Source organism: Littorina saxatilis, linkage group LG12 (genome assembly GCF_037325665.1).
Source record: "Littorina saxatilis isolate snail1 linkage group LG12, US_GU_Lsax_2.0, whole genome shotgun sequence".
NCBI lineage: Eukaryota > Metazoa > Mollusca > Gastropoda > Littorinimorpha > Littorinidae > Littorina > Littorina saxatilis.
This window is the reverse complement of record NC_090256.1, coordinates 83,218,880-83,233,497: the sequence shown is the minus strand read 5'-3', so window position 1 is coordinate 83,233,497 and position 14,618 is coordinate 83,218,880. Positions and strand designations below refer to the sequence as shown.

At 42.3% G+C, this 14,618-nt stretch overlaps 1 protein-coding gene across 1 annotated transcript in view; it reads right to left on the bottom strand.

Annotated features, from left to right (window-relative positions):
• Window positions 1-3,725: 3,725 nt before the first annotated feature.
• The window catches only part of LOC138982967 (uncharacterized), a 31,700-nt gene continuing 20,807 nt past the window's right edge, over window positions 3,726-14,618 (bottom strand). Inside the window, exons 7-14 of the mRNA XM_070356360.1 lie at window positions 12,116-12,305; window positions 10,240-10,513; window positions 9,521-9,823; window positions 9,010-9,252; window positions 7,085-7,314; window positions 6,250-6,563; window positions 5,339-5,556; window positions 3,726-4,021 (exon numbers count right to left, since the gene is read on the bottom strand). Of these exons, the coding sequence (XP_070212461.1) occupies window positions 3,946-4,021; window positions 5,339-5,556; window positions 6,250-6,563; window positions 7,085-7,314; window positions 9,010-9,252; window positions 9,521-9,823; window positions 10,240-10,513; window positions 12,116-12,305 (1,848 nt within the window). The 3' untranslated portion in view covers window positions 3,726-3,945. The remainder of the gene's footprint in view (window positions 4,022-5,338; window positions 5,557-6,249; window positions 6,564-7,084; window positions 7,315-9,009; window positions 9,253-9,520; window positions 9,824-10,239; window positions 10,514-12,115; window positions 12,306-14,618) is intronic.

The following is a 14,618-nucleotide window of genomic DNA, read 5'->3' as shown; positions in this document are numbered from 1 at the left end:
TCAAGCTTCAGTCACACACACACACACACACACACACACAAGACACGTACACATCAATTATCGTCAGAGAAATCACAGAAGCTGAAATAAACAGAAGTAAAAATATTTAGACATGAAAATCAAAAATACAATGAACTTGTTCCGCTAGTCTCAATACTAAAACTCCCTAACACTAAAACTCCCTAACATTAAAACTCCCTGACACTAAAACTCCCTAACACTAAAACAGTACTGACTACAGTATGGACGTAGAAAGTATTGCACAGCACTTTGTCAGAATCATTGAACAGATCCGCAGCGCGTGGACATCATCTGAACTGCTAGTGGATAAAAACTCTGTCCAAATCAATAGGACCTGACTTTGATTGTACAGAACCGCGTGACTAATGGCAATTAAAGGCTGAAACAAACAGCTCGCCGGGTGTGTGGGATCCTGTAAAATGTTCTCAGTCTTTTTAACAGCACGACCTAAGAACAAATATCCAGGGAAGAGAGAGAGAGAGAGAGAGAGAGAGAGAGAGAGAGAGAGAGAGAGAGAGAGAGAGAGAGAGGGTGGGTGGGTGGAGAGAGAGAGAGAGAGAGAGAGAGAGAGAGAGAGAGAGAGAGAGAGAGAGAGAGAGAGAGAATAAAAGTATGGTTGTTAGCAAGTGATATATACATCACATAACACCTTCTTCATAAAAAACAACTATGTACATGAATCTGTGTTGCTTGTATGTCAACCCCGCGAGTTACTCATACTCTTGACGTTCCATTTTTTCTTCATCTTTCGTAAGGAAAAGAAACTTACTCCTGCTAAAAAAAGACATGTCATTCTATACTAGGGTGCAGGTTTGTCAAACAAAGTTTACTCAAAATCAAATCCAGAAATAAGGCACAGTAGGCAAAACTGTACATCATCAAAAATGCAACAGAAGTCTTAATTCATTAAAACAAAATAAATCACTGACAAAAAGCTGAACAATAAAAAAATTTAAAACAATTAAATCAGGCACAAATGTGTTGACATACAGTGTCCTACATCATGATCTGTAAAAGCAATCATGCTTGAATGTGTCAAAGATGTGAACTCAATACTGAGTTGGGCTACTGACTTTGTGCAGTTTGCTCAATAAAAGGAAACTAATCATTAAACATACTCACATTCAACAACTGATTATTAGAAATACTCACAAAAATAATCATGGTAACATATGCTACATGTAGTAATAAAAGTAAGGATCAAGTCACATGAACCAAAATTGTCAAGTCTGGCAGCTACCGTAGTCCATTCTCACTCAAAAGATGACATGTACATGTATCCACAACTTGTACATGTGGTAGGGTTTGGGACTTAATTAGCACATATTGTGGCCACAATTATTAGTCTCGGCTTTCCCATTTGTGGGGGGAACTCAAACTTCCGGTCAGAAAACACGTGAAAAATACACTTTCAGAAAAGACAGGGGCGGATTAGGTGGGGGGTGGGGGGGGGGGGGGGGGGGGGGGAGGGGGTTACAGGGGTTCTGGAACCCCCCCCCCCGGCTGTCCAAAAAAAAAATGTTAATACTAACTTTAAAAGAAATAGTGAGTGGCTGCTGACACCAGTTGATCATGTTTAAAATCAAGGATACCCCATAAATTGTTAATAAAATAGCTAAAACTCTTCAGCTTTGCCCCCCAGACCCCCCAAGAGAGAGAGAGAGGCTGAAACAAACAGCTCGCCAGGTGTGTGGGATCCTGTACAATGTTCTCAGTCTTTTTAACAGCACGACCTAAGAACAAATATCCAGGGGGGAGAGAGAGAGAGAGAGAGAGAGAGAGAGAGAGAGAGAGAGAGAGAGAGAGAGAGAGATGCCCATGTATACCCCCCACAAGGGGTCTACCTCTGGACCCCAGGTTGTAACCCCCCCCCCCCCCCCCCCTTCAGGCTTAACTGCTCCGCCCCTGAAAGAATTAAGAAAAGTGTCGTCACAGTTGCGTCAAATGTATTATTTAGTCATGTTTTTAACCAAAGGGACGTAATCGCTTCTCGTTTTTAAAGTTGAAAGTGACTGGGAATCTGTCGCTGTTTTTGCGGGAAAAATAATCGAAAAGGGTGAAACATGTTTCCCATGCACGCGGTTTAGCATGTGCGTATCATATGCGAGGACGTTTAACTGAGGAAATACTTTTGCAAAGTGAGTGGCTGCAGCTGGGTTAGGTTGTACAGGGGTTCTGTGTGCTGATCAATCTTTCAAAGCAATTCAAGTTTCCACATGTTTTTTCCATTAGTTTTCTAACCAGAAGTTCTGGTTCCCCCCCCACAATCTGTATGGCCTTCACCTTGGGTCTGTCAATTATGCTGGGTCATGGGGTCCTGCAAGTTGTGGATATAACCAAAAAATGGCCCATGAGAATTAGTACTTTCAAAATTATGACGTAATTATCTTTAATTATAATGAGTTGCAACAATTGACAAAATCAAGAAAGAATCCGACTTTCTACAATGAAGCAAAAAACAAAAACCACCCTCAAAGATCAATAAAAAAAATTAAAAATATGAGGAATAGAAAAGGCAATTCATTGGACATCCCAAAACTCTATGGCAACAAAGTTCATAAACAATCTCTAAAGAGAGGTGGCAATCATATCAGACAATTTGCAAAAAACACATGCAACGAAAACATTACAGAGTAACCCTCATACCTCTGCCAATTCAGGCAACTGTTTCAAGTCTTTGCTTCTGTCCACCCTCCAACAGGCGGGGACGTAGCTCAGTTGGTAGCGCGCTGGCTTTGTAGCCAGTTGGTCGCTATCAGCGTGGGTTCGATCCCCACGTTCGGCGAGAGATTTATTTCTCGGAGTCAACTTTGTGCAGACTCTCTTCGGTGTCCGAACACCCCCGTGTGCACACATGCGCACGAAAAAGATCCCACGTTCACAGCGAAAGTCTCAGGGCTTGTAAAACACGAAGACACGCATGCATCATCTCTCGTCTCTGATTATCATGATCGTATTTCGATACTTTGACGAGACAAACCCAATGCTGGTGTGTCGAAGAAGACAGCCACAGCGGGCTTGTTCGAATCAAAGTATCACACCATATCTTCAGTGTATTACCAATACCTGTCCCAATATAGACCAGTTGGTCTAAGAGGACGTTAAACCCTAATAGTCAGTCCAACAGGCTCTTTAAATGTAACCATCATAGTACACACAGACACATCGACAGACAGACACAAAGACAGACAAACACGAAGACACACTCACAAGCTTTCACAATGAGTGAACTACCTCTCTCTTTGATCTCTATCATTCTGCAAGTTTAAGAACAATTGTTGCATGGCTGAAGACCAGGTAATTACAAAGAAATCGTAGAAAAAATCAACAAGAACAAGAACAATAACAACAACTACAAAACAACAACAACAAAAACAAACAAATAAAATGCAACTTTCAAGTACTAATGTAGTAATGACAAACTGTGTGGCATGTGAAAGATTTGATACACCAATGTTGCAACTGACAATGACAATTTACACATGCACCCCCAAAAAAGTAAAAGAAAAAAAAAGAACGCAATAAGCAAACCAAATACAATCTAAGAATGTTAATGGCAAAATGTGTGGCATTTTCAAAGCATTTTGATAATAAAATGTTTTGCAACTCACAATGACAAGATACAAACCAAAAACAAACAAATGACACCCCTCATTGCCAACCCCCCCCCCACCACCCCCCCCCCCCCCCCCCAATAAAAAAAAAAAAAAAAATAAAACAAACTGCAACCCCAATTTGTGAATGAAAAAAATATTTGGAATTTTAAAAGAATTCCAACACAAATATTGCAACTGACAATGACAAGATGTAGCCACCAACTCAGCACATTCATAAAGAAAATAAAGCAATAAAAGCCAAAATCTAAGTTTCTGTTGGACAGACATTTATTGCAGCATCTGTTCCATCCAGCAAGTATGTAACCATTCAAGGAGAAAGAATTCCCTTGGCAGCAAGCTCTTCTCTCACCTGCTTCAGGTAGCCTGGGTCTGGGTAGCCAAAACTGAAAATAGAAATAAAAAAAATAAAAAAATAAAAATTGATAAAACAAAAACAAAAAACCCCACATAAAATAAAATAAAATAAAGTAAAATGAAATAAAAATAAAATAAACAGAAATAAAATAAAATAAAACCCCATTTCATAACATATACATATACTATAGATTAATAAAGAAAACACACGGCTGTTTTCTGTGCAGAGTGGGAGTTTTTTTAATTGACTAAGCAAATTGACATAATTGTCACATAAAACATTAATCAAAAAACAAATATTCAAATCTTAACAGGAAGCAGCCAGGCAGTTTGGCATGGGTTTAAAGCAGAAACGTGATGAAAGCCTCAACAGATCTGTTGCAGAGAACACGATTGCTAACAAAAGAAAGAATGAACCTTTAAGACATACAATATTAATTAAAATTAAAAAAAAACAAGACATTTCTTTTTTACCCTCTTGTTTGGAGTGGAATATCTGACGTCAAAAGCCCAAAAAAAGTTTGAAAAGAAAAGTAATGGCGTAAAAATTCTGCATAATTATATGTCTCCCAAAAAAGTGACAAAGAATTTTGAGAATGAAGTTTGTCTCTGTGATTTCAACATATCAGCAGTAGAAAATTAATCTTAAGGTCACCCAGGCTGAGCATGCAGGGGCGGATTAGGGGGGTGGTTATAGGGGTTCCGGAACACCCCCCCCCCCCCCCCCCAGCTGTAAAAAAAAAAAAAAAAAAGTTTGTGAATTTTGTTGTTGTTTCTGTCTCTAAAGCCGGGGGAAGTGTTAATTGTTTAATCAGTATCATTTTTGTACAGTTTTAACTGCCACTCCTATGCGACATGTCTTTCTTCTAACCATACTGTATGATGTCGGGAGCAGACATCATGGAAGATAAATTGCCATTATTTAATACTAACTTTAAAAGAAATCATGAGTGGCTGCTGACACCAGTTGATCATGTTTAAAATCAAGGATAAGCCACAAATTGTTTACAAGATAGCTAAACTTCTTCAGCTTCAGGGGGGCTTTGCCCCCCAGACCCCCCAAACAGGGTCTTGCCACGGTACCCCACCTCTACCAACTCCTGGACCCCAGGTTGTAACCCCCCCCTCCCCCTCGGGCTTAACTGCTCCGCCCCTGGCATGTGTCAGTATAGTATGTCATTACAGTCGAATCTCCCTTTCAAGATCTTGTTTTTTTACATTTTCTGTTCATAACCTCTGTAAACATAACCCCATTTTAAGACTCCCTCCTTGTTAAGACCTGATTTTCTCAGTTTTTTGGAGGTCTTAAAAGGGGGGTTCCACTGTTACTTGATATCACCACTCACCCGTCAGGCCCACCATGCGTGGTCGTCTTGTGGTGAATGCCATTCCAGGTGATGACACCAGTGGTCCTAGTGGTGGCAGAATGGCCTATGGTGAATACCAGGCGGCTGTCAAAGGCCTTACGCAGCATCTTCAGTATTTCATTCCCCTCCATGTTGTCAGGCAGGTACGCGGTGCGCTGGACGCTGTTGTAGCATTGACCCGGCTGGGGGTGACAGGCCTGAAATGGAAGAAGAAGAAGAAGAAGAAAAATAATAAGGCGACATAAAAATACAAAACATTTTAGTCACTGGTCTTGTTTCTATCGAACCTGCTGACTACAGCAAAAACGCCTCACATACATGATCTCCCTTGCATTGGATAATTTTTGTTGGTAATGGCAGGCCTGGAAAAAAAATAAGGCTTGATAAATGCTTTAGTGGCTGATCTTGTTTTTATGAAAGCATTGTATCACAGGGAAACACCCCTAATGTCAATTACCTCCCTTCCATTGGAAAGTTTTCCCCTGCGGTTGTAATGTTCATGATAGGTGTGTCACGTCAGCTAGGAATGTCTTTTGTTGTTGTCAGTTGGCAAAATGCCACAACTTATTTCATATCATGGTAAACTTTGCCCTCATCACACGTGCATCTTGAAAATGCTTGGAATAGAAGTAGTGTAACATTTAAACTCTAGAATAAAAAAAAAACCATAACAGTTCAAAATTAATTTCTCCTGTATAGAACTCACTAAACTGGGATTTCCTTATTCTTTACATCTATAATTCAAATACCTAAAACTGAAAAGGCTTTCAACACTATACATCATCTGCCCTATTCCACAATACTGTCTTGGCGTTTTGACCAAGAGACGAATTGCTACAGGCAAACAGTATATATCCCAGTGGAACACAGCAGCCTTGAACTGTAAATACCTCCTGTACTCCAGCAGGAATGAAGTACTGAATGACAATGGTTCCAGAACTTTCATAGCCAGGCAGGGACGTATGACGACTGACTGTGTATGTCATGCTACCCTCTTTCGGCTGGGTTCCTTCCATGATGCCAAAGTTGCGCTGACATTTTGGACATTTAGGGTTGACGGCCATGGCACAGTCCACACAGGTAGTGCAGAACGTGTGACCGCAGGGCAGTTTTTTCTTGTTCTTGATGGGATCCAGACAGACCGGGCAGTTACTGTCTGTTCCTTCCTCCTCACTGTCACTGCTGCCGTCGTCCAATGTTTCGCCTGTACGACACATGATTCCATGATGTGATGCGCTTAGTGCTTCAAAATTCTGAGAAAATCATGTCTTGAAAAGAAGGTCGTCTCAATGGAGGTAAATTTACAGAGGTAAATATGTTAAAACAAAGTTTTAAAAGGAGATAATTCTTACGTTGCATGTTTTTAATCAAAATTATGCACAGCCGTATTCTGCGGGAAAAATAGGGTATTATTGTACTTTTTGCTGACATTTACAGTATCCACTAAACATAGAAATGTACAACACATAATCTTCAATACTGCCACAGTTATACATGTATCTCAAGAGAAATACTCCCCTTTGAAGACTTTCCAAAATCTGGAAAAAAAAGTCAGCTTTTAAAAGGGAACAAATCTTAAAATGGAGGTAAGCTTTGGATTTAAAAGGGGGTAGGGTTCAATGTGGTCTTCAAACAGGGAGTCTTCAAAGAGGATGGGAGGGGGGGTGGGGGTCATTGTACTGTCAAATATGAAACCTGCTGATTAAATCATTCATGTCCACTTACCCTTGGAGCCTTCCCCTTGATCACCTGTTTCCCTCAGTGAAGTCCCCCCTGCTTCAGCTTCTGCTGGGCCCTCTGCTTCCCTCAGTGAAGTCCCCCCTGCTTCAGCTTCTGCTGGGCCCTCTGCTTCCTCGCCTGAATAGTCAGCACTGTAAGCGTCCAGTGATCTGCTGCGGCGAAAAGAACTTGGGGTTGCATCCTCACCGTCTGTTGGCGGAGAACTTTTGGTTTCGCTGGAAAAAAAGGAGAGAGCAGCCCCCTCTTGAGAAATTGAAAGCTGGTCTGTGTTTTGAATTATAGGTAGGTCGGGTAGCTCAGTAGGTAGAGCGCTGGACTCAAGTTCGAATCCCAGCAGGAACGGACACGCAGGTTACAACTTTATTTATAGACTCAGAGACGGTATCCTTGTCCCCTAGCTGTGAGGAAGCGACCCAAATTTTCCAGCATTGGGATAAAAGAGTAAATGTAATGAACTGAAAAATAGGTAAAAGATCCCACATAAGAGATCTGGGGTGGTGTGCATTAAAAAGTGCCGAACTGGGAGGGACCCTGAAGCATCAGGGGTTGGATTGGTTGAAAACTCAACCAAATCTCAATCTCCATCAATCCGACTGATCAGCACTTGGGTCCCACCTAGATAAGCACTTTCTTGTTCACACTGCTCCACATCTTGGAGAAACTGAGCCACTGTTCTGCAGGCAGTTTATCAATGATGAATATATGTTGTGGATTGGATTGGATTGGATTGGATAAGATTTACAGTCCAGTGAGGTTACCCTCATGGAAATTCGGGCTGCTTTCTCCCCGGGGAAAGCGAGCTGCCATACATACGGCGCTACCCATATTTTTTTTTTCCTGCATGCGTGTATTCATGTTTCCTGAGACTTAATGCCGTGTGAGATGGATTTTTTTTTACTTTATTCCAAGTCCCACGGGTATTTGATGGACATTTTTATCTATGCCTATACAATTTTGCCAGGAAAGACCCTTTTGTCAATCGTGGGATCTTTAACGTGCACACCCCAATGTAGTGTACACGAAGGGACCTCGGTTTTTCGTCTCATCCGAAAGACTAGCACTTGAACCCACCACCTAGGTTAGGAAAGGGGGGAGAAAATTGCGGCCTGACCCAGGCCTGAACACGCAACCTCTCGCTTCCGAGCGCAAGTGCGTTACCACTCGGCCACCCAGTGCCGGCTTTTTAATACGTTAGCAGACTAAAGGGCCAGTGCCATACTAGATCTTCCAGAATTCATCACAAAAAGCATAAACATCATCAAAGAATTTCTGCCAGTCAACTGCATGTCTTCAATTAAGTTGAAAGGGCAGCATGTCAAAACAGACAGGTAACTTACAAAAAACCACCTACCGTAAAATCCCTAGCAAACGCCCAGTATCTAGCAAATGCCCACCCCCCACTCCTGGCCAAAAGTTGTGCAGAGGGGTCACTACCTAGCAAACGCCCACCCCTTGTTTGCTTTAAAAAAAAAATGTTTTTAAGACAGTCGGCCTCCTTTATCTACGATTTGTGCACACTGTTCGATGGTTCGCCGGTTTTTTCTTCATCTTTTTTTCTATCACAGAACGTTGATCTTTATTTGTGTCGACAAACGGTGTGTTTATTTTTCATTAAAATTACATAAATCACATGTTGTATCACTTTTTTTTTCTCGTGAAAATGTTATGACACTTTATCTTGCAAAGGGGTGTATACCTAGCAAACGCCCACCCCCTACTTGTACCCGAAATCTGTGCGGAGGGTGGGTGGGCGTTTGCTGGGATTTTACGGTAATTCCTTTTAGAACACTTGAAAATCGTTGTGAATCCGAAAATATAATAATAATGACAATCATTTTTATCACAAATATAATAATAATGACAATCATTTTTATCACAACTGCATACAAGTTTAACAAATGTACACTCACCCAAAGGAGCCAGATCGTGGTCGGGACACTGAAGCTTGACCAAAATCAGAAAAAGAATCAAGGTCCTTGACGTCGGCCAAAAGATCAGACTGGTGCCGACTGGAGTTGCCCTCATCTTTCATGTCCAGCTGTGCTACGTCAGCTTCAAGCTCAGTGTCATCCCAGCCAGCAAGATGATCAGAGGCCTCTCCTTCTGCGTCTTTGGTTTGGGGACGATCTGAGAACCTGGGTTCCTCGCCAAGACTGAAATCCAAAAACAAAGAGACTGCCAACGTTCTAAAATTCATAATCAAAAAACAAGAAAGGTATGTTGATGGAATGTTAAATTATTATTAAGTTATTTTATTTGATTGCCTCGCTTGTGTCTTCCTTGCAAGCGGCTGAACATTTTGTCAGCTAATTTTTTTGGGGTATAATAAGTGTTCTTCTGTCAGTGTACTTAAAAGACCGCTAGGTCGAACGAAATATCTGTGAATTGTTTTGTTAATAATTAAACGTTCTAACAACATACCTTTCTTGTTTTTCGATTATGCTTGGACTGCCCACAAATTCCGCGCCAACGTGATCTGCATTCTCTGGATGTGGATAAACCAGAAGACCAGGATCCAAATCGTCTGGTTGAAAGCCTCCAGCATAGTCTGCTCTGTGCTCCTCTGGAATGAGGTGATCTGTGTGACCTTGATCGGTCTCCTTTGACGACTGGCGGCTCGTGCCTTGAGGACCTGCACCCTGCTTGTGTGGGCTGCTGATACCGTAGGCAGCGTAATACTCTATTTCCTTGACAGCACCCTCCTTCCTAGCTAGGCATGTTGCACTGTAACAAAACAAGCACAGACAGAACATTGATCAATCCTTACATGGCAAGGGGGGTAAAGGGTAGCTTGGGAGGTAGCAGGGAGTCACATCGAGAAGGAGGGAGGGGGGGGTGGGTGTGGTGTGGTGAGAGCATCTGCATCGATCTCCATGTGTGTGTGCAGGGGGGGGGGGGATGCACAGATAGTCTTGCTTTATGTTAACATGGTCAAAGCACTCGGGGCACAGTGCCATATATAAATGTTCTTCAAGTATATATTCTAAACACACATAATACGCAAAAACACACACACACAAATCAATGAGTGAATTAATTCATGTTTAAAACTCAAAGAAATCAAAGAGAAAACACATGAAAACAGTGCATATACTACACCAAAAACTGGATAACAAAAAGTACAGCGTGAATCAACCCACCAAGCACAGCCGTGATGGGGACCACGATATTTCTTCCGTCCTGCTCCGAATCTCTGCAGAGCAGACTCCACGGTTTCAACACTGAACAGATCATCTGCGATGAGGATGGCCTCGACAACATTGTTGATGTCGGTGTTGACAAAGTGAACCTCCTTTAGTTTGGGCTGGAAAGTCACATGTCTACCAGGCTGTGTCAACTTTCGATTGTAGCCGAACATCAACAAGGCTGTCACCAGGGCTAGCACACAGTTGTCAAGAGGCAGCCCCAAAATACCTGCAAACATAATCAGTTAATTCTTCTTCTTCTTCTTCAGCGTTCCAGAAATTCTGGTGACGTGTGAGCTTGTTTGCCCATTTGGGTTCCCCACACTATACTCTGAGAGCATAGTCAGCTTCACTCCGCTTTCGTTGGGTATAAGGCATGCTGGGTATTTTCGTGTTTCCATAACCCACCGAACTCCGACATGGATTACAGGATCTTTTCTGTGCGCAATTGGTCTTGTGCTTGCGTGTACACACGAAGGGGGTTAAGTTACTAGCAGGTCTGCACATAAGTTGACCTGGGAGATTGGAAAAATCTCCACTCTTAACCCACCAGGCGGCAGCGACAGGGATTCGAACTCACGACCTCCCGATTAGGAGGCCGACGTCTTACCACTGCGCCACTTCGCCCGTCATAATCAGTTCAAATCTATCTATCTATCTTTATAACAAAATCAAGAATAAGAAAAGCCAAACAAAGAATTTCAGGTGGCCGTCCCAACTTTCAACCTGTTCCCAGGCCTTCTTCAGGGGTGTGTGTCTTATAAATATGTTGAAAGCTTTTTGGTAAAATGTAATAAATAAAGACCCTGATACCACAAGCACTTTTGTTCTTGTCCTTCGCTTTTGTACATATATTCTTTTATTTTAATTTTCTTTTTATAAAAGATCGAAGTTATGAAAGAAACAACAATACAAGTCAGCAGACAGTTTCTTCTAAGATTATAAAATCTCTTAACAGAGGTATATAAATAGAGAGTGAAATATCCTTTTACAGATAGCCTATTGGGAAAATCAGATCCTCCTGGGGAGGACCGTAGAGAGATTCTCCACTAATAGTCCCATGCAAGGTGTGCACAAAAATATATATATATACATGTATGACTATTCTGTTGCATCCCTAATTATTACTTCAGCATCAAGGCCAGCTTTGACATGGTGTGCTGATGTATGGACAAATGGATGGGTGGAATGGCTGAAATGGATGGCGGAAATGGATGGGTGGGTGGCTGAAATGGATGGGTGGATGGCTGAAATGGATGGGTGGATGGCTGAAATGGATGGGTGGATTAAATGGATGGGTGGATGGCTGAAATGGATGGGTGGATTAAATGGATGGGTGGATGGATGAAATGGATGGGTGGGTGGATTACATGTATGGGTGGATGGCTGAAATGGATAGGTGGGTGGATTAAATGGATGAGTGGATGGCTGAAATGGATGGGTGGATGGCTGGAATGGATGGGTGGGTGGATTAAATGGATGGGTGGATGGCTGAAATGGATGGGTGGGTGGATTAATTGGATGGGTGGATGGCTGAAATGGGTGGATTAAATGGATGGGTGGATGGCTGAAATGGATGGGTGGATGGCTGAAATGGATGGGTGGATGGCTGAAATGAATGGGTGGATGGATTAAATGGATGGGTGGATGGTTTAAATGGATGGGCCATGGATTAGATGGATGGGTGGATGGATTAAATGGATGGGGTCCATGGATGGGTGGGTCGGCTCATATGGCTGAAATGGATGGATGAATGGATTGATCGATATATGGGTTGACTGACAGATATGGAACTTGAAAAATCTAAACAATTTAAGTAGTTTATAAATACCTGTGCCAATGAAGGGAAAAGTAATAGACTCGAGGTTCCATTTTTCATCAGCAAACAACAGGCAGTTGAAGATGGTCACCGCCAGTTCGTACACACCTCTCTCTACCTCCTTGTTGGGTAAGTAGGGTACCACCGTGTGCATGACACATTTCAGGTGACTGAGTCGGCCATAGGCTTTTGTCTTCACCACCTGAATACACAGAAGTAAAACGTGATGTAAGTGATGTAACTGAGTGCACAGAGCACAAGAATCAAAAATTTTAGTAATAAATTTTCATTTGATTAATATACTTACCAACTCACATATAGCAATTTACGATAGTTTAGTGCTAGGACGCTTGAACGCATTACCTTGTTAACAAGGGAAGCACCCCTTAAAAAGAAACGGCCTTGACCCTTAGAAGGGTCACCATAGCCAAGGGCACTTCCCGTGTGTGCGCGCACAACGCGACGCCATATTGTCATTCCCTTTGCAGCGATTTAAAACCGCCTTTTCTTCTATATATAGCGGGGTAGGTGGGAGGGACTCAGATATGTGAGTTGGTAAGTATATTAATCAAATGAAAATTTATTACTAAAATTTTTGATTAAATTACATATACTCTACCAACTCACATATAGCAGATTGCTACTATAGGTGGTGGGCAGAGTATAGTACTCACATTAAGAAGAAGCAGGCAAAACTTGCCCCGCCGCTACCAGAGCTGGTAGGGCGCTGCTCCCATCCTGACGTCGACTGGCCACGTCACGCAGATAAAAGTTAAGGAACACATCCTCTGATCTCCAATAGGCGGAGTCGAGAACCTCCGAGAGTCTCCCAGACTTGAGGACTGCAAGGGACGACGCCCAAGCCCTTGCCTCATGGCTGCGAGCTGAAGTGAGAGGAAGGACTGACTGCCCCCCCCCCCCCCCTTTTTTTTACATTTAGTCAAGTTTTGACTAAATGTTTTAACGTAGAGGGGGGAATCGAGACGAGGGTCGTGGTGTATGTGCGTGCGTGCGTGCGTGCGTGTGTGTGTGTGTGTGTGTGTCTGTGTGTGTGTGTAGAGCGATTCAGACTAAACTACTGGAACGATCTTTATGAAATTTGACATGAGAGTTCCTGGGTATGAAATCCCCGAACGTTTTTTTCATTTTTTGGATAAATGTCTTTGATGACGTCATATCCGGCTTTTCGTGAAAGTTGAGGCGGCACTGTCACGCCCTCATTTTTCAACCAAATTGGCTGAAATTTTGGTCAAGTAATCTTCGACGAAGCCCGGACTTCGGTATTGCATTTCAGCTTGGTGGCTTAAAAATTAATTAATGACTTTGGTCATTAAAAATCTGAAAATTGTAAAAAAAAATAAAAATTTATAAAACGATCCAAATTTACGTTCATCTTATTCTCCATCATTTTCTGATTCCAAAAACATATAAATATGTTATATTTGGATTAAAAACAAGCTCTGAAAATTAAATATATAAAAATTATTATCAAAATTAAATTGTCGAAATCAATTTAAAAACACTTTCATCTTATTCCTTGTCGGTTCCTGATTCCAAAAACATATAGATATGATATGTTTGGATTAAAAACACGCTCAGAAAGTTAAAACAAAGAGAGGTACAGAAAAGCGTGCTATCCTTCTTAGCGCAACTACTACCCCGCTCTTCTTGTCAATTTCACTGCCTTTGCCATGAGCGGTGGACTGACGATGCTACGAGTATACGGTCTTGCTGAAAAATGGCATTGCGTTCAGTTTCATTCTGTGAGTTCGACAGCTACTTGACTAAATGTTGTATTTTCGCCTTACGCGACTTGTTTGTTTTGCCACCAGTCGTACGCCTGACGTATCAGCGTAGAGACCCACCTGGCCAGGGTAACCCGAGCCACATCTTTATTACGAGCAGTGTTGAGTGAGATAAACAGAAGCTTTTGTTCTTTAGCTCTTAATAAAGCCGTACGATTCAGATAACTGCTGAGCACTCGAACAGGGCAGTTAACCATGTCAGGATCGCCCGGAGCAAGAATCCTGGTGAGCGGGAGAATCTTAATAATCGGGGAAACTTGTCCAGGTTTTTGGTTTTTGGCTAAGAACTCCGGACGAAAACGCAAAGTTACAGAACCGTCAGATTCAAACGACGTATCCTTAGGGTTGCCCGAGAGAGCGTGAACCTCACTGCCTCTCCTAGCTGTAGCCAACAGAACGAGAAGTAGAGCCTTCTTAGTAAGATTAGGCAAGCTAGCAGCCTGCAGCGGCTCAAAATCTTGCGACCTTAAAAAGTTAAGTACAAGGAAAAGATCCCAGGCTGGTAAAGGGGCTTTCTCTTTAGCGAACTCTAAAGCAAAGCCCTTCAAGACACTAGCGATTACACCGCCCAGACTAATGGTGACTGTCCCAACTGTCTAAGTGTAGAGGAGATTGCCGATCTCCGCACTCTAAGGGAAGAAGGAGATAGTCCCTGAGAGGCCAACCACGACAGATGGTTGGCCACTTGCATGGACCGAGGGGAAGAAGGG